Source organism: Rhinopithecus bieti, unplaced genomic scaffold (genome assembly GCF_001698545.2).
Source record: "Rhinopithecus bieti isolate Rb0 unplaced genomic scaffold, ASM169854v2 scaffold_10347, whole genome shotgun sequence".
Classification (NCBI taxonomy): domain Eukaryota; kingdom Metazoa; phylum Chordata; class Mammalia; order Primates; family Cercopithecidae; genus Rhinopithecus; species Rhinopithecus bieti.
In genome coordinates this window covers 4,377,174-4,404,912 of record NW_016806836.1, presented here as the reverse complement: position 1 = coordinate 4,404,912, position 27,739 = coordinate 4,377,174, and the positions used below count along the sequence as shown (strand labels likewise).

General features: G+C 45.0%; 1 protein-coding gene across 4 annotated transcripts in view; it reads left to right on the top strand.

Annotated features, from left to right (window-relative positions):
* The first annotated feature begins 5,527 nt into the window (after positions 1 to 5,527).
* IFT52 (intraflagellar transport 52) overlaps positions 5,528 to 27,739 on the top strand; it is a 60,847-nt gene continuing 38,635 nt past the window's right edge. The window contains exons 1-6 of one of the 4 annotated variants that reach the window (XM_017878038.1): positions 5,528 to 5,971; positions 9,932 to 10,056; positions 11,596 to 11,683; positions 19,634 to 19,763; positions 20,056 to 20,131; positions 20,872 to 20,943. In XM_017878038.1, the coding sequence (XP_017733527.1) occupies positions 9,938 to 10,056; positions 11,596 to 11,683; positions 19,634 to 19,763; positions 20,056 to 20,131; positions 20,872 to 20,943 (485 nt within the window). In that variant the 5' untranslated portion in view covers positions 5,528 to 5,971; positions 9,932 to 9,937. Of the gene's footprint in view, positions 5,972 to 9,931; positions 10,057 to 11,595; positions 11,684 to 19,633; positions 19,764 to 20,055; positions 20,132 to 20,871; positions 21,089 to 27,739 lie in introns of all 4 variants that reach the window. The other 3 variants (XM_017878040.1, XM_017878039.1, XM_017878042.1) reach the window with 3 other exon arrangements.

The window sequence follows — 27,739 nt, the reverse complement described above, 5'->3', positions numbered from 1 at the left end:
GGTCTGGGTGCCTGGTATCTAAACCCCTTCTTGTCTCCAGGGAATCCCCTGTTTTATGAGACTTAATGGGGGGGCACAACTACCTCCACTTAGGTTCCAGCAATTCTCCTGCCTCAGCCTCCTGAGTAGCTGGGATTACAGGCATGTACCACCACGCCTGGCTAATTTTGTATTTTTAGCTGAAAATGCTGGACACCGACTTTCCCAGCCTCCCCTTAGCCAGGCCCAGGCATGGGGACCAGGGATGCACCCGTGCCACACTTTGACTCAGGAAAGGGATCGGGAGTGCTCTTTTGTGTGGTAACTGTGGCGGCAGTATCCACAAAATTGAGTTCCTGGTGTAGAAGTGGCAAGGATGCAAACTGTGGCAGTTGGTGCTCAGTGGCAGCAATGCCATCAGACCAGCCCTGCAATGTCATTCCTGGAAGCCTCAAGTATTTTTTTTTTCAGACAGTCTTGCTCTGTTGCCCAGGCTGGAGTATAGTGGTGCTATCTCAGCTCACTGCAACCTCCGCCTCCTGGGTTCAAGTGATTCTCCTGCCTCAGCCTCCCTAGTAGGTGGAACTATAGGCACATACCATCACACCCGGCTAATTATTGTTTGTATTCTTAGCAGAGACAGGGGTTCTCTATTTTGGCCAGGCTGTTCTTGAACTCCTGACCTCAAGTGATCCTCCCGCCTCAGCCTCTCAAAGTGCTGGGGTTACAGGCATGATCCACTGCACCTGCCCAAGCCTCAAGTCTTATCTAGCTTTCCAAATGATCTGAGAACTTCTGATCCTTTTTAACACAGTCCTTTTTTGCTTAATTGGCCAAAGTTAGCTTTAGATCGCCTGCCTATGCTGGGCTAGTTGCTGTGCTAGACTCTTCCATGTCTATTACAAATTTTCCATCCAAACAACCCTGAGGTAGGAATTATTACTATCCCCTTTTTACCAATGAAGATGCAGAGTCAGATAAGTTGTTCCTTGCCTGAAGGTCACATAACTAATAAAGGCCGGAGCCGGGACTTGGAGCCCTACAAGCTGGCTCCAGGGCTCTCACATTGAACTTTTGTGCTGGTCTGCTTCTCGCTCTGGCTAATTAGGTCCAGGCAGAATGACTGCCAAAATCTTTAGTGAGGAGCTAAGTCAAAAGTTGGCTGGAACAAGCCAAGTGTGAGAAATGGGGTCTTGAAGAGGAGACATTGAACGGGATGCTGCTCCTGGTCTGAGGCTGGCTGCCAGGTTCATGCCATGCTCCACTGCACATAGGGGAGCTCAGAGCTGGTCAGAGCTGGAGGCTGCTGCAGAATTAATGCCTAGAACTTCCTCGCCACCATGGAGCTCCATATGTTCAATATTAGTCATTTCCTTTTCTTTTCTTTTTTTTTTGAGACCGAGTTTTGCTCTTGTTGCCCAGGCTGGAGTGCAGTGGCACAATCTCGACTCACTGCAACCTCCACCTCCTAAGTTCAAGCAATTCTCCTGCCTCAGCCTCCTGAGTAGCTGGGATTACAGGCATGCGCCACCACGCCTGGCTAATTTTGTATTTTTAGTAGAGACAGGGTTTCTCCATGTTGGTCAGGCTGGTCTCGAACTCCCGACCTCAGATGATCCGCCTACCTTGGCCTCCCAAAGTGCTGGGATTATAGGCATGAGCCACCGCGTCCGGCCAAGATTAGTCATTTCTGAAGGTAATTCTGATCAGACAGAACGTGAGCTGTAACACCTCATAAATTCAGAATACTTGTGGGATGGGTTGTGCTTCCTTACTTCAGTGGAAAAGTGGTTCGTTTTGGCTGGGCGCGGTGGCTCACGTCTATAATCCCAGCACTTTGGGAGGCCGAGGTCAGGAGTTTGTAGACCAGCCTGGCCCATATGGTGAAACCCCGTCTCTACTAAAAATACAAAAAATTAGCTGAGCGTGGTGGCGCATGCCGGTAGTCCCAGCTACTCGGGAGGCGGAGACACGAGAATCACTTGAACCTGGGAGGCGGAGGTTGCAGTGAGCCGAGATCACGCCACTGCACTCCAACCTGGGCGACAGAGTATGACTCTGTCTTATTTATAAATAAATAAACAAACAAATAAATAAATAAATAAATAAATGATGTTTGTTTTTTACAAATGTGTGGTTCATACTCCTGAGTGGCCTTATTAGCTTTTTGGTTAGGAGACAAGGGAAGGAACTTTCTTGGATCAGCGTGTGCTGGTGATTTTATTGCCTTTTCCTCTTAATTCAATCCCACTCTTTCCCTTCCTCAAGGCTTGTCCACCCAACCCCCTACCCCAGGAATCATGGGGGACAAGTCTGGGAGACCACAGAAAAAACACAATGACACTGAGCTATTAGAGATCAAAACTGGGTCAGGAAGAGCTCATGTTAAGCTTTCACATGTGCTAAGAACGCTGAAAGAAACACACTGATTTCCATCTTAATAGTGCCAGTTAATTGACAAATGTGGGACAAGATGAGGGAGAGGTCAAAATCCCCCTAACTTCCCAAAGCAAGACAAGAGTATAATGATCAGAAACGTAATAGTAGTGTCAGAAGCACACAATCAGCTATGGACGGTGAAACACATAATGGTTCTATCTGTTCTAAGATTGTAAAAGCACAATTATTTTCACCAGGATAAAAAATAAACACGAAGAAAAACTATGCTGTTGAATGGAACATGCTACAACCTATGTTTATGGAGCACATTCCAAGTTGTATATGCATTATCTACGATCCTCACTATAAGCCAGCAGTTAGAAATTAGTAACTTCAGGCCGAGCACGGTGGCTCATGCCTGTAATCCCAGCACTCTGGGAGGCCAAGGTGGGCGATTCACGAGGTCAAGAGTTCAAGACCAGCCTAGCCAAAATGGTGAAACCCTGTCTCTACTAAGAATACAAAAATTAGCCAGGCATGGTGGCGGGCACCTGTAATCCCAGCTACCTGGGACGCTGAGGCAGGAGAATTGCTTGAACCCAGGAAGCGGAGGTTGCAGTGAGCCGAGATCATGCCATTGCACTCCAGCCTGGGCAGCAGAGCAAGACTCTGTCTCGGCAAACAAACAAACAAAAAAAAAATTGACTTCACAGATAGGATACATTTGCTCAGAGATTATGAAAACTGCCCAAGGTCACCCAGCTGGTACAAGTCACAGCGAGGAACTGAACTTGGTGACAGTCACTACTGATTCTAAAAGTCTTACTCTTGCCTTTTTTTTTGGCGAGGGAGCAGGGACGGAGTTACACTCTTGTTGCCCAGGCTAGAGGGCAATGGCGCGATCTCAGCTCACCGCAACCTCTGCCTCCTGCGTTCAAGCGATTCTCCTGCCTCAGTCTCCCAAGCAGCTGGGACGCTGGGATTACAGGCGCCCACCACCACACCCGGCTAATTTTTTTTTTTTTTTTTTTTGTAGAGATGGGGTTTCACCATGTTGCCCAGGCTGGTCTCGAACTCTTGACCTCAAGTGATCCACCCGCCTTGGCCTCCCAAAATGCTGGGATTACAGGCGTGAGCCACTGCACCTGGCCAAAACTCTTAGTCTTTCTACAGTCTCTAACAGTGGGAGAAATGCTCTGGGCAGGTGCTGTAGCAAACACAGAATGCATATCAGGCAGAAAGATCCCAAGATTTGTCCCAGCCTTCAAATGGGATGGCCTACTCTCTTTTCAGTGAGAATACTTCATTTCCATTATTACCCTAACTGCAAACTGTATTCACCCTATTTTGCAACAAAATACAGCATCCCCAAGAACAGAACTCTCTCTCTCTTTTTTTTTTTCTAAAGAGACAGCGTCTCACTCTGTTGCCCAGGCTGGGGTGCAGTGCAGCGATCATGGCTCACCGCAGCCTGAACTCCTGGGCTCCAGCGATCTTCCCACCTCAGCCTCCCAAGTAGCTAAGACTATATGTGGTTGCCACCATGCCTGGCTAATTTTCTTTTTTTATTTATTATTACTGTAGCAGGATGAGTCGCAGACAAAACTCCTCAGACACTGGATTAAAGAAGGAAGAGGTTTTTTATTCGGCCGGGAGCGTTGGCAGACTCACGTCTTAAGAGCCGAGCTCTCTGAGAAAGAAATACTTGGCCTTTTTAAAGGCTTACAACTTTAAGGGGTCCACGTGAAAGGGTCGTGATAAATCAAGCAAGCATGGGAAATGTGACTGGGGGCTACATGCATCAGCTAACAGAACAGAAAGTTTTACAATGCTTTTTTCCTACAGTGTCTGAAATTTACAGATAAGTAGTTTAGGTCAGGGGTTGATGTTATTATTATTACTTTGTTTAACTCCTAGGGCCGGGTGGTGGTGCCAAGGTTGTCTGGCTATTTATCTTACTTTTGTTTCTTTCTCTCTTTCCTCTTGTCTTGTCAACTAGGCAAGGTTGGGGGAGGAGGGCAGCAGGAGTAGTAGTGGTCTCCTTCCTTATTACTATTATTATTGGAGAGAAAAGGTGTTACTGTTACCCAGGTCCCAAACTCCTGGCCTCGAGCAGTCCTCCCAATTTAGCCTCCCAAAATGCTAGGATCACAGGCATGAGCCACTTCATCTGACACAGAGAATTCACATATCACCCCTTCTCCACTTTTTTTTTCTTTTTTTGAGACAAGGATTCACTGTGTTGCCTAGGCTAGAGTGCGGTGGCACCATGACGACTCACTGCAGATTCAGCCTCCTAGGATCAATCAATCCTCCTACCTCAGTCTCCCAATCAGCTGGGACTACAGGCGCGCGCCACCACGCCCAGCTAATTTTTCGTATTTTTAGTAGATACCGGGTTTCGCCATGTTGCCCAGGCTGGTCTCTAACTCCTGGGCTCAAGAGATCCACCTGCCTCGGCCTCCCAAAGTGCTGCGATTACAGGAGAGAGCCGCTGCGTCCGACCCGTCTCCACTTTTAAAATTTCCAGTGACAGAAACTGTGAAAAGCAACAAGAGTTGTGTGTTTTAATATCCTAAACTCGAAGACAACCATACATGTAAATAAAAACTGTCAGAGCTCTCTGCAATCTTCAGTTTGGGTCTTCCAGGCTGCTGCAGCGTTGTTCACAAATCCACACACCTCTAAAGGTAGGCACAGAGCGCTTTCCTGGGTAGTCGGGTGGCCTGCTGGTAGTTGCAGGCTTCTGGTTTCCCACCTTAATGGCGATGGCAGGGCAACCTGTATTGGTGATGCTCTTTGCACAAGCAGTTCTTTCTGCCGGGAACGCCCTTCCCCAGCCTTTGCCTTAATGAATAACACTCTTTCTTCAAGACTCTGCTCAACAGGCGCGCCTTTTTGACGAGCTTAGTCGTCAGACTTCCTAATACAGTTCAGTTTTCACATTTTTGTAGAATCTGTTCAAGTTCTAACTCCCCGCCCAAAGGGCTGCGGGCTCACCGCTGGCGCTCATGCCTAGCACCATGGCAAGCGAAGATGCGCAGTTAATAAAGCAGAATTATTCGGTGTTACCATTCTCAACACTTATTCAGCTGACCCCTTTCCGGTAAGTAGTTCCTAATAGTCCGGCCCCGCCCTCCGCCCGGCCCTGCGCGCGCCTGGCTCCGCTCTGCGCCTGCGCCTTGGGAATCGAGGCTGGCGCATTCTCCAACCCCCTCGCTGGAAGCCTTCACTATTCTCCTCCCTGTGGGTGGAGCGAAGTTTGGGCACTTGGGTCCTACCTTTATTAGTCTTTAGTCGTAATTGATATTAAATAACAACAGTAAATGGGTTTATTTTTCGTGAAAAGTTAATTCTCCTTGTTTTTGGATTTGCCCCTCATGCACCAAATGGTACAGTCCCACATCAGCCAGGCTCCCTACCCAATACCCCTGACGCCTGCGACTGAGAGGCGCCTTCCGTGCTGTCGTCATCACGTCGGCCGGAGCTAGCGCTCCGTCCTGGGCCACGCCTCCCGGCGCACCGCCGCTCCTCCCCGGTTACTAAGCGGCCTTGGATACCTGGCCGCGGGATGCTGGGCGGCGTCAGGTGACCGGTGGTCGCTGAGCGTCAGGTAAAGGGCTCCGACAGTGGTGGGCCGGCTGGGGCGTTGGGGTGGCCTGGGAGCTGTCGAGGGCCTCGACACACTCGTCGAGGCCGCTGGGCCGGTCATAGAACTTCCAGGGTCCACCGGGGTGAAGTAAACTGTGGGCGCGGACGTGGCCCGCGGTCCTGGCGCTCCGGGTGGGAGCCCATCTGCACGGCCTCGGGTGATGCGGCTTTTTTAGTCGTTCCGCTGACTGAAAGAGCATCGGAAGAGGAATCGTAAAGTCTTAATCTCTCTTCTATCGTGGCTGCGATCCCTCGGTATTCATGTGGGAAATACTGATTTGGTAATGTTATTGAAGAGAAAGCGAGAGAATGGTTGTGCAGCGTTACCCAAATATTCGTTATTGTTACAGTTTTAAAGGCCTTATAGTATTATTAAGGAAATGCATTTCTGGCTAAGTCTGACAGTACAGGAACGCAGACCTGCTACTCTCACCAGGGGCTGAACTAACAGAACAAAAAAAGATAGATGTGTCACATTAGTGGGATCATGGAGGGGGCAGTTTTTCAACTGGACAAAATGATGTTAAAGTGCTTAAAGAAGAATAAGTATGTGAAAGCCAGGAAAATTCTGAAATTAATGGTAATAAGGGAAATTAGCTCTCCAGAGCCACCAGATATTATAACATAAAGGTATAGCAATTAAACTACTTAGAAGATGGGTGCAGCAGTGTAGGCCCGTAGTCCTGGCTACTTGGTAGACTGAGGCGGGAGGATCCCTTGAGCCCAGGAGTCAGAAACCAGCATGGGCCTCAAAAGGAAACTCTGTCTCTGAAAAAAAAAAATAAATTTTTAAAAAAGAAAGTTTGGAACTCAGCAGGAACTTACAGGCAGATAGAATATATTAGAACTCAGAATAAGAGCCAGTTATATATAGGGATTTATTATAGAGGGAAGATGGTACTGTATTTCAAATCAGCATTAGAAAGATGAATTGGGGTCAGGCAGCTTTTTTAGTAATTTAGAAAATTAAACCAGTCGAGCGAGGTGTCTCACACCTGTAATCCCAGCACTTTGGGAGGCCAAAGCGGGTGAATCACTTGAGGTCAGGAGTTCCAGACTCCTGGCCAACCTGGTGAAAGACCGTCTCTACTATGGCGCGCGCCTGTAATCCCAGCTACTGGGGAGGCTGAGGCGGGAGAATCACTTCTACCCGGGAGGCAGAGGTTGCAGCCAGCCGAGATTGCGCCACTGCACTCCAGCCTGGGTAACAGAGCGACACTATTCCTCGTAAAAGAAGGAAAAAAAAAAAAAAAACGGAATGAAGCCCATTTTGAGCACCACAATAATTTCCAAATGGACTAAAATTTAAATGTTAAAATATTACATCACGAATTAGCCGGGTGTGTTGGGCGCCTGTAGTCCCAGCCACTTGGGAGGCTGAGGCACCAGAATCTCTTGAAGCTGGGAGGCGGAGGTTGTGGTGAGCCGAGATAGTGCCACTGCACTCCAGCTTGGGCGACAGAGCATACTCTGTCTCAAAAAAAAAAAAAAAAAAAAAAAAAAAAAAAAAAAGCAGGCCGGGCGCGGTGGCTCAAGCCTGTAATCCCAGCACTTTGGGAGGCTGAGACGGGCGGATCACGAGGTCAGGAGATCGAGACTATCCTGGCTAACACGGTGAAACCCTGTCTCTACTAAAAAAAATGCAAAAAACTAGCCGGGCGAGGTGGCAGGCGCCTGTAGTCCCAGCCACTCGGGAGGCTGAGGTAGGAGAATGGCGTAAACCCGGGAGGCAGAGCTTGCAGTGAGCTGAGGTCCGGCCACTGCACTCCAGCCCGGGTGACACAGCGAGACTCCGTCTCAAAAAAACAAAAAAAGAAAAGAAAAAGGAAAAAAAATTACATTGCAAAGTACTGAAAGAAAGCATTGTTGAATTTATTTATAATCTTAGAATGACAAAAACTCTTCTAAATGTTTCATGTCATCCAGAAGCCAGAAAGGAAAATATTAATACTTTTAACTCTATAAAATTTAAAATCTATATGGCCTGCAAAATTCAACCAAACCAAAAAAAGTATCAGAAGCCAAATAAATTTAAGAAAATATTTGTTTAATGATCAATTAGAAAATTATGAAACCTGACTGGGTGCAGTGGCTCATGCCTGTAAACCAGCACTTTGGGAGGTTGAGGTAGGAGGATCACTTGAGGCCAGGAGTTTAAGGGCAACATAGCAAGACCTTGCTTCTGCAAAAAATTTAAAAATTCGCTGGGCACTGGTATGCACCTGTAGTCCCAGTTACTCAGGAGGCTGAGGTGGGATGATTGCTTGAGCCCAGGAGGTCAAGGCTGCGGTGAGTCGTGATTGCACCACTACATTCCCAGCCTGGGTCACAGAGTGGGACTTTTATCTCAAATAATAATAATAGGAAGAAGTTTTTTAAAAGAAAATTTAAAGAGAAAATGATCAGAGTACCTGGACAAGAAAATCAGAAGAAATACAAGTGGCAGAAATCTATCGCAAGGGACCACTATCTCACTAACTTCAAAGTGGAAATTAAAACAGTAATGAGGGCTTTTTTTTTTTTTTTTTTTTTTTTGGCAAAGACGACAAAGACTGAAAATAGGATGTGTGGAAACAGAAGCATGTTAGTGGAAATATAAAATTATGATTTTTTGGAGGGCAATTTGGAAATGATTTACTCAGCCATTCAATAGGTAAGAATCTACAAATAGGCAAAGTGCAGAAAACATGTTGTTTAACATTGATGTTTTAGTATTGTTTTAGAAAATATTTGATAAAAGACGTCAATCAGTATATGACTGGTTAAATAAATTATGGTAGATCCATAAAATGAATACTGTGCAGCTGTTTTTGTTGTTGTTGTTTAAAGACAGGGTTTCACTCTGTTCTCCAGGCTGGAGTGCAGAGTGAGGTAGTTGTGGCTCACTGCAGCCTCAACCTCCTGGACTCAAGCAGTCCTCTCACCTCAGCCTCCTGAATAGCTGGGACTACAGATATGTGCCACCATGCCCTGCTGATTTTTGTAGAGATGTGGTCCAGGCTGGTCTGGAACTGCTGAGCTCAAGCGATCCTCCTACCTCAGCCTCCCAAAGTGCCGGAATTACAGGCATAAGCCACTGCATCCAGCCCTGTGTAGCTGTTTAAAAGAATATGGTAGATCCATGTGTACTGACAAAGATGTCAAATATACAAGGTTAGGTGAACCAAGTGTTTCAGAGTAATGCGTGTGGTAAGATCCTAATTCATAAAATAAAACTGTAAGTTAATATATGTATAAAAAGAATCTAGAACTGGGCGCAGTGGCTCACCCCTGTAATCCCAGCACTTTGGGAGGCCAAGGCAGGTGGATCACGAGGTCAGGAGTTCGATACCAGCCTGACCAATATGGTGAAACCCTGTCTCTACTAAAAATACAAAAATTAGCCAGGAATGGTGGCACTTGCCTGTAATCCCAGCAACTCAGGAGGCTGAGGCAGGAGAATCGCTTGAACCCAGGAGATGGAGGTTACAGTGAGCCGAGATCATGCTGTTGCACTCCAGCATGGAAGACAGAACAAGACTCCGTCTCAAAAAAAAGAAAAGAAAAGAAAAAAAGAATCTAGAAGACTATACCCTGCGCTTAACAGTAGTTAGCAGTGATGAATCAGGTTGGAAACATGGTCTTGGGACACAGGAGCAGGGTGATGGTGGGGCAGGGCCATAGGTGTAGGCTGTTGGGAGGGTCTGGGCAAGAGGTGGAAAGCAAAAACGGGTAGGGGAGGGCTGGGTTGGTTTTGGTATTAGGTTTCTGTGCAATGCTTTTGCATTTCATTCTCAACCTTTGAGAATTGTAGGAATTTCCTAGATAGGTTTCAGTTGTATGCCCTTTCTTGATAAATTAGTAGTAGAAGGCAACGATTTATTGCTTTTAGGGTCTTTGGAATATTGTTTATTGATTTTCTGACCCTTCTTTCTTCCATAAGGTAACCATGGAGAAAGAGCTGCGGAGCACCATTGTTTTCAATGCCTACAAAAAGGAGATATTTACCACCAACAATGGCTATAAATCCATGCAGAAAAAACTTCGGAGTAATTGGAAGATTCAGAGGTGACTGACCATGTATATTGTTTTCCCTTCTAAATGATATTGTCCTGCTGATAAAGCTGAGAAGTCTTTATTTTCTTATGTAACATAGATTGTTTAGGTGGGAGAAGCTCAATTTAAAGATTATTCAGAATTAGGTTTGGCGCGGTGGCTCACGCCTGTAATCCCAGCACTTTGGGAGGCTGAGGCAGGCAGATCACAAGATCAAGAGATCAAGACTGGCCAGCACAGTGGCTGACACCTGTAATCCCAGCACTTTGGGATGCCAAGGCGGGTGGATCACGAGGTCAGGGGTTCGAGACAAGCCTGGACAAGATGGTGAAACCCCATCTCTACTAAAAATTTTTTAAAAATTAGCCAGGCGTGGTGGCAAGCTCCTGTAATCCCAGCTCCTTGGGAGGCTGAAGCCGAGAATTGCTTGAACCTGGGAGGTGGAGTTTGCAGTGAGCCGAGATTGCGCCACTGCGCTCCAGCCTAGGCAACAGAGTGAGACTCTGTCTCAAAAAAAAAAGAAAAATCAAGACCATCCTGGCCAACATGGTGAAACCCTGTCTCTACTAAAATTACAAAAATTAGCTGGGCATGATGGTGCCCACCTATAGTCCCAGCTACTCGGGAGGCTGAGGCAGGAGAATCACTTAAACCCAGAAGGCGGAGGTTATAGTAAGCTGAGATCACGCCACTGCACTCCAGCTTGGTGACAGAGCGAGACTCTGTCTCAAAAAAATAAAAAAAATTATTCATAATTAAATAAATTCTTATTAAAACATCTCTTGGACAAGACGCAGTAGCTCATGCCTGTAGTCCCAGCACTTTGGGAGGCTGAAGCAGGCAGATCACTTGAGTTGATGGTGCGTGCCTATAATCCCAGCTACTAAGGAGGTTGAGGGACAAGAATCCCTTGAACCCAGGCAGTGAAGCCTGCAGTGAGCCAAGATCATGCCACTGCACTCCAGCCTGGGCAACAGAGGGAGACTCTGTCAAAAACAAAAACCAAAAAACATTTCTTTTGAAATCAGCAATTAGGATATTATTAAAGCAGCATATTATTAAGTTGTCTTCCAAATCACACACTAAAAAATTATTCTAATTATACACATGTAGCTTTTTAAGATTTAGAAGCTTTCTTCATATTTTGACTGAGGTCAATACTAGGGAAAGGAAACATGAGAATTAAATGAGAATGACTTTGACTTTGTGTATGTGTATGTGTATGTTTCTTCTTAATAGGTGAGGATATGTAATCATACGAGCTAATGGTAGGGCTGATTGAATTAGTAGTTGAGGACTTCCTTATGCTTCAGCATGGCTTAATTTGAACACCTTGACTTACTGGAAGTATTTGAACAGAGGCCAGATGACTCTGGGGCAGGCCTGTAGAGGGAATTCTCACTTTGGGAGAGAGACTGGACCAGTTATGTCTAAGTCCCTTCATCTCTGAGACTCTGTGGCCTCTGCTTCCAAATAATTGAGAGACTAAAACAATACATAAATTGATTTAAATTATGGACCTAACATTTGCTTTTAAAATTGTATTTCTAGCTTAAAAGATGAAATCACATCTGAGAGGTTAAATGGAGTGAAACTGTGGATTACAGCTGGGCCAAGGGAAAAATTTACTGCAGCTGAGGTAAGAAATATCCACTAAAGAAGGAATATGGTGAAATGACTAAGAGCCTGGGCTCTGAAATACTGGATCTGAATCCTCCTTCACCACTTACTGTGTGGCCTTAAGGTAATCACTTCATCTCTCTTTTCATCATGGAGTTGTGATGATTAACCGAGATGCTTCATGTAAAGTACCAAACACATAGTGTGGGCCAATTAAATATTAGCCACATTTCTTTTTTTTTTTTTTTGAGACAGTCTCGCTCTGTCACCCAGGCTGGAGTGTAGTGGCGTAATCTTAGCTCACTGTGACCTCCGCCTCCTGGGTTCAAGCAATTCTCCCTGCCTTAGCCTCCTGAGTAGCTGGGACTACAGGTGCCCACCACCACGCCTGGCTAATTTTTGTATTTTTAGTGGCGACGGGGTTTCACCATATTGGCCAGGCTGGTCTCAAACTCCGGACCTTATGCTGCCTAACTCAGCCTCCCGAAGTGCTGGGATTATAGGTGTGAGCCACCACGCCCAGCCACTAGCCACACTTCTTTGCTATATTTTTGCTTTGAAAATAGGAAAATTCTGCCGGGTGCAGTGGCTCATGCCTATAATCCCAGCGCTTTGGGAGGCCGAGGCAGGTGGATCACCTGAGGTTGAGAGTTCGAGACCACCCTGACCAACATGGAGAAACCCCATCTCTACTAAAAATACAAAATTAGCCAGGCGTGGTGGCGTGTTCCTGTAATCCCAGCTACTCGGGAGGCTGAGGCAGGAGAATCGCTTGAACCTGGGAGGCAGAGGTTGCCGTAAGCCAAGATCGTGCTATCGCACTTCAGCCTGGGCAACAAGAGCAAAACTCCATCTCAAAAAAAAAAGAAAATAGGAAAATTACATTTAAAATAAAGATGTTTATTATTCTGGTTCATGGAATGGATAAAGAATGATAAATGTAAGGCCCAGAGGCCGGGCGCGGTGGCTCAAGCCTGTAATCCTAGCACTTTGGGAGGCTGAGACGGGCGGATCACAAGGTCAGGAGATCGAGACCACCCTGGCTAATACGGTGAAACCCCGTCTCTACTAAAGAATACAAAAAACGGCCGGGCGCGGTGGCTCAAGCCTGTAATCCCAGCACTTTGGGAGGCCGNAAAAACTAGCCGGGCGAGGTGGTGGGCGCCTGTAGTCCCAGCTACTTGGGAGGCTGAGGCAGGAGAATGGCGTAAACCCGGGAGGCGGAGCTTGCAGTGAGCTGAGATCCGGCCACTGCACTCCAGCCTGGGCGACAGAGCGAGACTCCGTCTCAAAAAAAAAAAAAAAAAGAATACAAAAAACTAGCCGGGCGACGAGGTGGGCGCCTGTAGTCCCAGCTACTTGGGAGGCTGAGGCAGGAGAATGGCATGAACCTGGGAGGCGGAGCTTGCAGTGAGCTGAGATCCGGCCACCGCACTCCAGCCTGGGACAGAGCCAGACTCCGTCTCAAAAAAAAAAAAAAAAGAAAAAAAAAAAATAGCCGGGCGACGAGGTGGGCGCCTGTAGTCCCAGCTACTTGGGAGGCTGAGGCAGGAGAATGGCATGAACCTGGGAGGCGGAGCTTGCAGTGAGCTGAGATCCGGCCACCGCACTCCAGCCTGGGACAGAGCCAGACTCCGTCTCAAAAAAAAAAAAAAAAAAAAAAAAAAAATGTAAGGCCCAGAATACAAATGACAAGTATTGGTGAGAATGGGAAGTTATTGGAACCCTTCCACACTGATGGTAGGAATGTAAAATGGTGCAATCACCATGAAAAACAGTATGGCAGTTCCTCAAAAATTTAAGCATAAAATTGCCATATGATGGCTGTGTGTGATGGCCCATGCTTGTAATCCCAGCACTTTGGGAGGCTGAGGCGGGTGGATCACTTGAGGTCAGGAGTTTGAGACTAGCCTGGCCAACATAGTGAAACCCCGTCTCTACTAAAAATACGAAAATTAGCCAGGCGTGATGGTGTGCACCTGTAATCCCAGCTACTTGGGAGGCTGAGGCAGGAGAATCACTTGAAACTGGGAGGCGGACTTGCAGTGAGCAGAGATCGGGCCACTGAACTCCATCCAGCCTGGGCAACAGAGCGAGACTCCATTTCAAAAAAAACAAAAACAAAAAACTGCCATATGATCTAGCAATTCCACTTCTGGGTATATGCCCAAAAGAATGGAAAACCGGATCTCAAAGAGATAATTGCACACCTATCTTCTTAGCAGCACTATTCACAATAGCCAAAAGGTGGAAATAGCCCAACTATCCATCGGCAGATGAATAGATAAGATATGGTATATACATACAATGGAATATTATTCAGTCTTAAATAGGAAGATAATTCTGATACATGCTACAACATGAATAAATTTTGAGGACATTATGCCAAATGAAAATAAGGCAGACACTAAAAGACAAATACTATATGATTTCACTTATGCAAGCATGAGGTATGTAGAGTAGTCGAATTTGTAGAGACAGAAAATAGAAGGGTGGTGGTTGCCAGGACCTGGGGGAAGTGGGGAATGGAGAGTTGCTGTTTAATAGGTATAGAGTTTCAGTTTTGCAAGATGAAAACAGTTCTGCAGATTGGTTGCCCAACAGTGTGAGTATATTTAATACTGCTGGACTAGACCAGGCATGGTGGCTCACACCTCTAATCCCAGCACTTTGGTAGGCTGAGGCAGGTGGATCACTTGAGGCTAGGAGTTCGAGACCAGCCTGGCCAACATGGTGAAACCCCATCTCTACTAAAAATACAAAAATTAGCTGGCGTGGTGGTGCACGCATGTATTCCCAGCTACTTGGGAGGTGGAGGCGGGAGAATCACTTGAACCTGGGAGGCGGAGGTTGCAGTGAGCTGAGATTGCGCCCCTGTACTCCAGCCTGGGCGACAGACCCTGTCTGAAAAGAAAAAACAAACAAAAAAAAACTGCTGAACTATGTACTTCAGAATGGTTAAGATGGTAAATTTAGGAAAAGTTAGGTGTGTTTTTCCACAGTCAATAAAACAAAAATCCCAGAACATAGAGCCGTTTTACAGAGAATGGGAAGTACCTTTGTGCTCAGAGAGAATATGGGGAGTAGGGAGGTTGAGGTGGGGCAAGGCCAATGTGGTCCTTAGATTGAGGCCAGCCAAGGTCTCCTGCTGTTACTCTGGGTGGTGCCATGGGGAAGAGGTCCAATGGGGAGCATTTCTAGTGTCCTTTGTTTCTCAATTTGATTGCAAGTTGAACTTCCCTGCTGGGAATGGCATGGAGAGAGACACGATTGTTTGATCAGGTTAATTGACAGAAGGAGTAGGAAGTACCATTGGCAATGTGGAGGTAACCAGCAACCCCTACCCACTGAGACCTTGAGGGAAATGTACATACAGAGGGCAGTGGCCTGCAGAACAACACTATTACTTGTTGGGCTTTGGCTCCATCTCCCCATCCACCTAGCGAAGCCAGTGAGAGAGTTGGCCTGATGTTTGCCAGGGACCAGCCAGCCTCAGGAACACAGGGGTATCCAGAGAGAGGGTCAGAACCTGCTGCCAGGGCCTTTTCCCAAGTGGAGATGCGTGCCAGGCCAAGCCTTAGTTTGGGCTTCCAGGGATGGAAGGCTGTTGCATCCAAGAGACACAAGTCCTTCGAGAGGCAAGTTTGATGTAACTTTATCCTAATAAAATGTCCTCTCCCAGACCAGTCCCTGACACCATGCCTTCTCTTTGGAGTTGGAGTGAGGTGGGAAGAAAAGGGAGAAAAGCTGTTAGCTTTTTTTTCTAGGAACCAGCATTCCCTTGTGTTACAGTTCTTCCAATAGGCTCATGCTGGTGAGATCACTGCTTTCCTTGTCATTGCTGCTGGCCTCCTAGACTGTTACCCTTGGAGAGCTGTGTGAAGTCTTTTTCATGTTGGCTTCCAGAAACTTCTGTGACAGGACAGACATCATATGTCTGATATTTGGTGCTAGTATCAGACTAGAAACTAGGCTGAACAGTCTCCCCTTATTTCCACCTCAACTATATTAACGCATCACACTAGCTTTGTGGTGGTATTCAGTTATGACCAGGTAACCACGTGGCTGAGATGAGTATTTTCCAACCCTAACAGACCAGCGTCCACCTATATTACCAATGCTAACTTTATTACCCTGAATTGAAATGCAAAGATAATCTAACCCACCACCATTAAAAAAGTAAAGCAATACAGCTTCCTAACTTTAATGTACATAAATTAGAGGATGATTTATGAAAGAATATATGTATTTCAAATTGTAAATGTTTAGGCATATATATACTAGGAGAATATACATATTTCAGTTTGTTAATGCTTGGTCATACATACATTAGAACACTTCTTTATGTTTGACATTTTGAAATAAATGTGTAATAAATGTATAGAACTCCCATGAATGGGATAGGTACATATGCATACTGGAGGAAGTGATGTATTGGCAATTCAAATCATGTTGCTGTCAGTGATGTGATTTTTCCAAAGTACTGACTAACTCTTGGTAAAGTTCTATTAATAAAAAGAGTATAATTCTTCTCTCAGTTTACATGGTAGTTGGGTACCTGGGAATTCAGTATATGTTAAATCATGCAAAAAATACTTTGTATAGTATGTACGTATAATTTGGGCCGAGTGCAGTAGCTTACTCCTGTAATCCCAGGAGTTTGAGAGGCTGAGGCGGGTGGATCACCTTAGGTCAGGAGTTTGAGACCAACCTGGCCAACATGGTGAAACTTTGTCTCTGCTAAAAATACAAAAATTAGCCGGGTGTGGTGGCAGGCGCCTGTGGTCACAGCTACTCAGGAGGCTGAGGCAGGAGAATCACTTGAACCCAGGAGGTGAAGGTTGCAGTGAGCTGAGATTGAGCCACTGCAGCGTGGGTGACAGAGCAAGACTTCATCTCAAAAAAAATAAATAAATTGGAGTTAGATTTTAGGCTAAGCTTCATTTGTTTGTTTGCTTTTTCTTTTTTAAACCTACGTGACTGAGAAGATATTCAAATGCTGTGAAACAGTTCTTTACTGTGTGGGACTGGTCTGAATATTGCAGGACCTTAACTTCCCTGCCCTTTACCCACTAAAATGTCCTTAAACATTAACATGGCATTAATATTATGCTGTATTAATATTAATATTATGGTGATCCATAATACATGCTAGATGGTTTAAATTCCTCCAATGAGAGCCACTGACCTGGATCATCCAGTCTTGATTACATGAAATATCTCACATTTGCTGCCACACTGTAAAACTTAACAGTGTGAATGCATTCTAAGCCAATTTCTAAAATTTAAGTCTGCAAAATTAATCTTTCTTCCTGTTTTTGCCATAAAGAAATAAGAAACCTCCAATTTGTACCAAATATCTGTTCTTTTGTTAGAAGGGTCTCACTTACATGCAGAGCTGGAAACTGGGTCTTAATTAATTCGTGGAAGCTCCTTCAACTTTTGCCCATCTGTGTTATTGCACACCACGTCCTTCATGTATCTTTTTCTTCCAATGCCAGATGGCCAATAGGACACAGTAGATACCGATACTTACTGTATACTCATTGCATTTAGGCAACATGGACAAATCCCAGAACTGCATAATCATAAATACCAAGTACCAGTAGAATTTCCCAAGTGAAAGCTATGTTCTGAGAATATATATTGCAAACTAGATCTGGCTTGCTGTTATCAGTCATAGAACATAGCATATATTTACGGCTATCTGGGAAGAGGAGTTTGAGAGGAAATCAAAAGGAAGAAAAAGGAAGAGGAATTTAGGGAGAGATTCAGTCTGTTGTTCAGGGCCCAGGATCTGCAGTTATAACCCATTTGTTTTGTTTTTCTGTTGTTGTTCCAAAAAATATTTACTAAGGATCTGTTACGTACCTAGTTATGTGCCAGGTTCTAGGACTAACGCTAGGGATCAAAGTCAGATAGCACATGATCTCTCCGTTCTAGGAACTGATAGTTTAGGGGAAATGAAACAAATGGACCATCTACCGATAATGATCAATGTTCTAAGTTCCACATTTCTACAGAAGCACAGAAAAGAGGCATTGGATTATTGGGCCCAGAGGAAGTGGACTTTGAGCTGATTTTTTTTTTTTTTAGACAAGAGTCTTGCTCTGTTGCCAGATTGGAGTGCATTGGTGCATTCTTGGCTCATTGCAACCTCCGCCTCCCAGGTTCAACTGATTCTCCTACTTCAGCCTCCCAAGTAGCTGGGATTACAGGCGTCTGCCAACACATCTGGCTATTTTTTGTATTTTTAGTAGACACGGGGTTTCACCATGTTGGCCAGGATGGTCTTAAGCTCCTGACCTCAAGTGATCCACCCACCTCAGCCTCCCAAAGTGTTGGGATTACAGGTGTGAGCCACTGCGCCCCACCTTAATTTTGATTTTGAAATAATTCATTTTTTATTTTGTTTTGTGTTTTGTTGTGTTTCATTTTTGAGATGGAATCTTGCTCTGTTGCCCAGGCTGGAATGCAGTGGTGCAATCTTGGCTTACTGCAACCTTCACCACCTGGGTTCAAGCAATTCCCCTCCCTCAGCCTCCCGAGTAGCTGGGACTATGGGTGCATACCACCATGCCTGGCTAAGTTTTGTATTTTTAGTAGAGATGGCATTTCACCATATTGGCCAAGCTGGTCTCGAACTCCTAACCTCAGGTGATCCGCCTACCTTGGCTTCCAAAGATTCATTTGTTTTGTTTTTGTTTTTGAGACAGAGTCTTGCTCTGTTGCCCAGGCTGGAGTGCAGTGGCACGATCTCAGCTCACTGCAAGGTCCGCCTCCCGGGTTCACGCCATTCTCCTGCCTCAGCCTCCTGAGTAGCTGGGACTACAGGTGCCCGCCACCATGCCCGGCTAATTTTTTTTTTTTTTTTTGTATTTTTAATAGAGACAGGGTTTTACTGCGGTCTCGATCTACTGACCTCGTGATCCGCCCGCCTCGGCCTCCCAAAATGCTGGAATTACAGGTGTGAGCCACTGTGCCTGGCCAGATTCATTTGTTTTGTACAGTGTGGGGAAGTCAGGGGGAGAGGAAAATTTAGGGAGCATGCAAGAGCAAGAGGGCCATGCTGTGGCAAAGCTAGTCTGGGCAGTAGTTTCCAAAGTAGGATGCATGTGATAAATCAATGGGGTGCCAGAAGGAAATTATGTTTATTATTCATATTTTCATTACTCTTAAAACATTTTGAGAGTTGTTTCAAATTATAAAGTGCGTATTTTATATAGAGATACATACATATTGGATGTATTTATATACATGTTCAGCTTTTTCTCCGCTGGAGTGCTTGATGAAGAAAGTTAAGAAACTATTTGTCTGGACCACCCACCCCAGGTTTTCTCAGGCTAGACCAGCAAGATCAACCCTAGATTTTTCTCCCATCACCAACTTTGTGAAAACAAGAGAGAGCTTCCAGGAGATAAGCAGAAAACATGCATTTTTCTCTATGGTTTGGTTGGTCAATGACCTTGAACAGAATTCTTCCCAGGTGTGATATGAAATGCTTTCATCCTGATATCGTCTGTGGGCCGTCAAGAGAAGGCATTGTCTAAATCAGTGGTTCTTAACCAGGGGTGATTCTATTTCTTCTTCTCCTGAGGGAACATGTGGCAATCTCAAGAGACATTTTTGGTTGCCAGGGCAAGGTAGGTACAACTGGCATCTAGTAGGTGGAGACCAGGGGTGCCTCTGAATGGAGAACTGAGTGCTTCCTTTAGTTAAGTTTTTCACTTTTGACTTGCTGTCTGATAGTCAGCTTTGAAACTATAAGTTTACTTTGAGTATTTTGGAGCTTTGTGCTCAAAGACAAGCTTGGAGATCCTACATAGAGAGTACTTTTTATCTTATATACATTTATATGTAAATGCCTTATAGATTTTAAGTATTTATTTTTCATCTAGTTAAGGTCTTATGGTGTTTCAGGCAAAAGTCTTTTGAGTATATTCATAGATTGCTTTTTTCCTTTGTGTAGTTTGAAATCCTGAGGAAATATCTTGACAGTGGTGGAGATGTCCTTGTGATGCTAGGAGAAGGTGGAGAATCCAGATTTGACACCAATATTAACTTTTTACTAGAAGAATATGGAATCATGGTTAATAATGGTAATTAGTATTATTATTTTCAGTAGAGGCAGCAATTTCTATCTATTATTTTATATCATAGCCCTCTAGGTCCAGTGGCATAATGGAAAAAGCCCTGGGCAGTGTGTACATGTTTTAATGTTCCATTCTCATCAGCAGTCTGAGCCTCCTAGGCTTGGGCTGCTTCCATTTATAAAGCGAGATGGATTGGAACCGAGTTCCAGGGTGCCTTTCAGGTCAAAATTGGTATGAGTCTATAATATCAAACTTATTTCTAACCTAAAATATACCTCCTTCTCTTTTTCCCTCATAGATGCTGTGGTTAGAAATGTATATCACAAATATTTCCATCCTAAAGAAGCTCTAGTTTCCAGTGGAGTCTTGAACAGGTAAGCATGTTGAAAGCAGAAATATCTTGGCCAGGTGTCACTGCTCACACCTGTAATCCCAGCACTTTGGGAAGCCAAGGCAGACGGATCATTTGAGATCAGGAGTTCAAAACCAGCCTGGCCAACATGAAACCCCATCTCCCCATCTAAAAATACAAAAAAATTAGCCAGGCATGGTGGCAGACACCTGTAATCCCAGCTACTCGGGAGGCTGAGGCAGGAGAATCGCTTGAGCTGGGTAAGCAGAGGTTGTATTGAGCTGAGATTGTACCATTGTACTCTGGCTTGGGTGACAGAGTGAGACTCCGTCTCAAAAAAAAAATAAAGCAGAAATATCCTTACACATAACTCTCATTTCTTCTACATAAATCTTCCCTCATCTCTTCTCACACATTCTTTTCACTGCCCCTTCTTCTTTCTTTTTTTAGGTTATTATAATTTATTTTACTATGTTACTACTTATTCATCAAATTATTTTTCTTCATCTTTTGAAACTTACTTCACATTCAACTTATTTTTTATTTTATATATATATATATATATGTATGTATTTTTTGAGACAGAGTCTTGCTGTGTTGCTCAGGCTGGAATGCAGTGGTGGGAACACAGTTCACTGCAGCCTTGACCTCCCAGGCTTAAGCAATCCTCCCACCTTAGCCTCATATTTACTGTACTATTGAGTACAGTGTGAAATTCTCAAATTTTTTTTGTTTACTAGATTTTAATTTTTCTTCTTCAAGGGAAATTAGCCGAGCTGCAGGAAAGGCTGTGCCTGGGATCATTGATGAGGAAAGCAGTGGAAACAATGCCCAGTGAGTGTGTTTTCTGATGCCACATGAGGAGGATGTATCATTTTGAAGAGTCTTCTTTTTCAAAATGAAAAGAGCTTTTGTTTCTGGTTACAAAAATAATCAGAATTTGAACAGTTCAAGAGGAAAAAAGTAGAAGCTCTGCACTGTAAGTCCATGCCCCTCACCCTGAAGGTAGTCTTAATAATATAGTATGTAGGCCTGGCACGGTGGCTCACGCCTGTAATTCCAGTACTTTGGGAGGCCGAGGCGGGTGGATCACCTAAGGTCAGGAGTTCGAGACGAGCATAACCAACATGGCGAAATCCCATCTCTACTAAAAATACAAAAATTAGCCAGGTGTGGTGGTGTGCGCCTGTAGTCCCAGCTACTCGGGAGGCTGAGACAGGAGAATCATTTGAAACCTGGAGGCGGAGGTTGCAGTGAGCCGAGATCGCGCCACTGCACTCCAGCCTCGGCAACAGAGCAAGACTCCATCAGTATAGTGTTTAGATTTCTAGGGTATTTTTTTCCATATGTAAAGTTATAGGTAAGTACCTCTTCCTTTTTAATGACTGGATTAAATTGCATAAATCCCAATTTATCTAACCAACTCTCTATTATTGGACATTTAAGTAGTTTATAATGTTTTTCTTTAATAATACCACCTGATGTTTGTCAAGCATTGACTGTGTGACAGGCATGTATGACCTCATTTAATCCTTACAACTCTGGAAAGTTAGAGATAAGATACAGAGACATAATTGCCCAAATGCACATTACTACTCTGTGTCAGAACTTAGATGCAGACATAGGAAGTCTGTTCTAGGGCCTGCACTCTTAACTTCTGTTCTATATTATTGTTACAAACAATTTTATAGCCGGGTGTGGTAGCTTACTCCTGTAATCCCAGCACTTTGGGAGGCCAAGGCGAGTGGATCACCTGAGGTCAGGAGTTTGAAACCAGCCTGGCTAACATGGTGAAACCCCGTCTCTACTAAAAATAGAAAATTTAGCTGGGCGTGGTGGTGGCCACCTATAATCCCAGCTACTCAGGAGGCTGAGGCAGGAGAATCACTTGAACCTGGGAGGCGGAGGTTGCAGTGAGCTGCCATCGCACCTCTGCACTCTAGCCTGGGGGACAGAGGGAGACTTCATCTTAAAAAAATTTTGTTTATATTTGTTATTATAAATAATAAAGCACAAATGAACATCTTTTTTTTTTTTTTTTTTTGTGACGGAATCTCACTTTGTCACCCAGTCTGGAGTACAGTGGCATGATCTCAGCTCACTGCAACCTCCACCTCCCAGGTTCAAGTGGTTCTCCTGCCTCAGCCTCCCATGTAGCTGGGATTACAGGTGCCTACCACCACACCCAGCTCATTTCTGTATTTTTAGTAGAGATGGGGTTTCACCATGTCAGTCAGGCTGGTCTTGAACTCCTGACCTCAGGTGATCCACCTGCCTCAGCCTTCCGAAGTGCTGGGATAAGTGAACATCTTCGTATGTACAGTTTTGTGCACTTGTGGTAGTATTTTTTAGGGTAAATTTCTCAGCATTGAAATTTCTGGGTCAGAGGTCTTCCAACAGATGGGTTACCAAATGTAATGTATTACCAGATGTCTCTCAGGGAGGTGGTACCACTTACAGTCCCTATGAGCACACCCCTTTTTCCTCTCTTGCCAGCACAGAGTATTCTAGTAAACATGGTATCTGTTTCTTTAAATTTGCATTTTAAAAAATTATTAGTGCATAGGATGACCCTTAAAGACTACTGGCTGATTGTGTTTCTTCTGTGAATTTCATGGTCACTGCTTTTGGCCATTTTCTGTTGATGGTTTGTCTTTTGCATTCATTTATAATGCCTCCGTACTTTGAAATATTTTACCCAATAAAAATGGACATTTTTATGTAATTAAAGCATGTTACAAAGTTTTAGTAGTGAAAATAATGTGGTCCGGGTACTGTGGCTCACCCCTATAATCCCATCACTTTGGGAGGCTGAGGCAGGCAGATCACTTGAGCTCAGGAGTTCAAGACCAGCTTGGGCAACATAGTGAAACCCCGTCTTTGTAAAAAAAATACAAAAATTTAGCTGGGCATTGGTGGCTTGCACCTGTATTCCCAGCTACACGGGAGACTGAGGCTGGAGAATTGCCGAGCCTGGGAAGCAGAGGTGGCAGTGAGCTGAGATCACGCCACTGCACTCCAGCCTGGGTGACAGATGAGACCCTGTCTCAAAAACTATGTAAATAAAATGAAATTTAAAAATAAAATAATGTGATTGGCTGTGTGCAGTGGCTCACACCTATAATCTCAGCACTTTGGGAGGTCGAGATGGGCCGATGGGTTGAGACAAAGAGTTCAAGACCAGTCTGGGCAACATAGCGGGACCCTGTCTCTACAAAAAAAAAGAAAACTTTAAAAATTAGCCATATGTGGTGGCACACACCCATAGTCCCAGCTACTCTGGAGGCAGAGGCAAGAGGATTGCTTGAACCCAGAAGGTCGAGGCTGCAGTGAGTCGTGATCATGCCACTATACTCTAGCCTGGGTGACAGAGCAAGACTGTCCCAAATAAATAAATAAATAAATAAAATAAGATGTGGTTGTAGTCCAGAAATAGTTAAAAGAAAATAAATAATTCAGAGTAAAATTAGACCAAAAACATATATGGAGGGTGGGAGTTATTTGTGTATAGTAAAAGTGGCATTTCAAATATTAGACATGGATGGCATAATTCTGGATAACCATTTGGAGAAATAGTTTCATTTTCATACTACACCCCAAAATGTATTATGGATAGGCTAAAATTATTAATATTAAAAATGAAAGCATATGCCAGCCGCAGTGGCTCATGCCTGTAATCCCAGCACTTTGGGAGGCTGAGGCAGGTGGATCACGAGGTCAGGAGTTCAAGACCTGCCTGGCCAATATGGTGAAACCCTGTCTGTACTAAAAATAGAAAAATTAGGCTGGGTGCAGTGGTTCACACCTGTAATCCCACCACTTTGGGAGGCCGAGGTGGGTGGGTCACCTGAGATCAGGCGTTTGAGACCAGCCTGACCAACATGGTGAAACCCCATCTCTATAAAAATACAAAATTAGCCAGGGATGGCCGGGCGCAGTGGCTCAAGCCTGTAATCCCAGCACTTTGGGAGGCTGAGATGGGCGGATCACGAGGTCAGGAGATCGAGACCATCCTGGCTAACACGGTGAAACCCCGTCTCTACTAAAAAATACAAAAAGCTAGCCGGGCGAGGTGGCGGGCGCCTGTAGTCCCAGCTACTCGGGAGGCTGAGGCAGGAGAATGGCATGAACCTGGGAGGCGGAGCTTGCAGTGAGCTGAGATCCGGCCACTGCACTCCAGCCCAGGCGACAGAGCGAGACTCCGTCTCAAAAAAAAAAAAAAAAAAATTAGCCAGGGATGGTGGCAGGCACCTGTAATCTCAGCTACTCAGGAAACTGAGACAGGAGAATCACTTGAACCTGGGAGGTGGAAGTTGCAATGAGCCAAGATCATGCCATTGCACTCCAGCCTGGGCAACAGGACCAAAACTCTGTCTCAAAAAAAAAAAAAAAAATTAGCCTGACATGGTGGTGCACGCCTGTAATCCCAGCTACTCGGGAGGCTGAGGCAGAAGAATTGCTTGAACCCAGGAGGCAGAGGTTGCTGTGAGCCGAGATTGCATCACTGCACTCCAGCCTGGGCAAGAGAGCAAGGCTCCATCTCGAAAAAATAAAATAAAAATTAAATTAAATTAAATTAAATTTTAAAAGAAAGCATAGAAGTACTTAAAGAAGCCCAGGTATGATGGCTCATGCCTGTAATCCCAGCACTTTGGGAGACTGAGGCAGGCAGATCACCTGATGTTAAGAGTTCAAGATGAGCCTGGCCAACCCCCATCTCTACTAAAAAATACAAAACTTAGCCAGACGTGGTGGCACAAACCTGTAATCCCAGCTACTCGGGAGGCTGAGGCAGGAGAATCGCTTGAACCTGGGAGGCGGAGGTTGCAATGAGCTAAGATCGCACCACTGCACTCCAGCCTGGGTGACAGAGCGAGACACCAACTCAAAAAAAAAGAACTCAAAAAAAAAAAAGTACTTAAAAAAATAGGTGAATATTTTAAATTCTTGAAGTAAGGAAGACCTTTCTTAGTAGAAACCAAAGTAAAGTCATAAGGGTGAATATGTATAGCAATATAATTCACAGTTAATATTTTTGACTGTCAAGAATCAATCTAGGCTGGGTGCGGTGGCTCACATCTGTAATCCCAACACTTTGGGAGGCCGAGGTGGGAGGATCACGAGGTCAGGAGTTAGAGACCAGCCTGGCTAGCATGGTGAAACCCTGTCTCTACTAAAAACAAAACAAAACAAAACAAAAACAAAAAACAAAATTAGCTGGGCATGGTGGTGGGCATCTGTAGTCCCAGCTACTTGGGAGGCTGAGGCAAGAGAATGGTGTGAACCTGGGAGGCGTAGCTTGCAGTGAGCCAAGATCACGCCACTGCACTCCAGCCTGGACGACAGAGCAAGACTCCATCTCAAAAAAAACAAAAAGGAATCAATCTAATTATTTCACTTTGTGTCAGCTCATCCAATTGGTATAGGTAAAGAACTGTAGACGTGGAGTTAGAAGGAATTATTAGAAGTTCCTGATTCCCTCTCTTACTTGCTAAGGGTGATCCAAGGCATAGTAACTGTTAGTGTTTGTTTCCCTATCTGTGTACTGGGGACAATGTTAACCTTACAAAATTGTTGGAGAATTTCAGTGAGGTGATATTTGTGAAAGTGCTTTGTAAAGTTTAAAGCAGAGTACCCTACCTGTTGTTGCATTATGACTTTGTAATTAATTATAGTGAAGGGAATATGTCTGGTTGTTCTTTTCCTGGATTATCGAGGAAGCACAGCTTCCTGGTAGGCTTTGAGATAGGGACTTGTCCTGCGTCGTGCTTTGAAGTATCTTTGCCTGTTGGAGTCTCAGATTCTCCTTTATTCTTATTTCCTATTATGTCCCTTCTCCCTTCTCTCACTCTGCTGTAGCCACACTTTGTTTTCAATCCTTAAGTAAGCGAAGCTCATACTCATCTTAGGGACTTTACACAAGCTATTCCCTCTTTTAGGAAAACTGTTTCCAAAACTTTTCACTGAGCTAATGTTATTCATTCACATGTGGTTTGGAAAGTTCTGTTTTGGGGATGGGTGTTTAAGTTTATACTAAGTCTTATCAAAACGTCAGTCTCATTTTCTTTTTTTTTTTTTAGGAGACAGAGTTTCACCCAGGCTGGAGTGCAATGGCACCATCTCATCTCACTACAACCTCCGCCTCCTGGGTTCAAGCAATTCTCCTGACTCCTGAGTAGCTGGGATTACAGGTGCCCGCCTCCACACCTGGTTAATTTTTGTATTTTGAGTACAGACGGGGCTTCACCATGTTGGCCAGGCTGGTCTTGAACTCCTAACCTCAGGTGATCCATCTGCCTCAGCCTCCCAAAGTGCTGGGATTACAGGTGTGAGCCACTGTGCCTGGCCTAGTCTCATTGATTTTTTTAGTAGTAATTAAAGAAATAGAGGAGTGTAAATAATAGCAGATAGGCCAGGCACAGTGGCTCACACTTGTAATCCTAGCAGTTTGGGAGGCTGAGGCAGGTGGATCACCTGAGGTCAGGAGTTTGAAACCAGCCTGACCAACGTGGTGAAACCCCATCTCTACTAAAAATACAAAAATTATCCAGGCGTGGTGGTGCGTGCCTGTAATCTCAGCTACTTGGGAGGCTGAGGGATGGGAATTGCCTGAACCCGGGAGGCAGAGGTTTCTGTAAGCTGAGATGGCGCTATTGCACTCTAGCCTGGGCAACGAGCAAAATTCCATCTCAAAATAATAATAATGATAATAGCACATAGTTTTTATCTTACTTCTCAAGTGTCCATTCTCCCTTATGCCTTGAGAATCACCTTCCATTGATTGCATTTGGGGAAAGTGTTGGGGATAGATGTGCATTGACCTCCATATGACTATTTCTCCCCTCTTCCTTTTCTTTCTCCATGGACAACTGCTTGTTTTCTTCTGCTTCTGGCCCAGAGATCATGGGCTGTAATCCACCTTGCTGGGATACTGCTGAAGTAGGGGTAGAAGGCCGAGTTTGGAGAATGTGGGCCAGGTACCACTTCTCTTTCATCATATGACAACAAAGTCATAGGGTAGATGAGACTTTACTGAAGGAATGGGGAAGATTAACACCAGAGGCAGACCGTGCCCGGTGGTTTATGCTTGTAATTCCAGCACTTTGGGAGGTCAAAGTGGGCAGATTGCATGAGCTCAGGAGTTCAAGACCAGCCTGGGCAACATGGTGAAACCCCATTTCTACAAAAAATAGAAAATTAGTTGGTGTGGTGGCATGCACCTATGGTCCCAGCTACTCAGGGCGCTAAGGCAAGAGAATCGCTTGAGCCCAGGAGATTGAGGCTGCAGTGAGCCATGTTCATGCCACTGCACTCCAGCCTGGGCAACAAAGTGAGATCCTGTCTTAAAAAACAAAACAATCAGGCCGGGCGCGGTGGCTCAAGCCTGTAATCCCAGCACTTTGGGAGGCCGAGACGGGCGGATCACGAGGTCAGGAGATCGAGACCATCCTGGCTAACACGGTGAAACCCTGTCTCTACTAAAAATACAAAAAACTAGCCGGGCGAGGTGGCGGGCGCCTGTAGTCCCCGCTACTCCGGAGGCTGAGGCAGGAGAATGGCGTAAACCCAGGAGGCGGAGCTTGCAGTGAGCTGAGATCCGGCCACTGCACTCCAGCCCGGGCGACAGAGC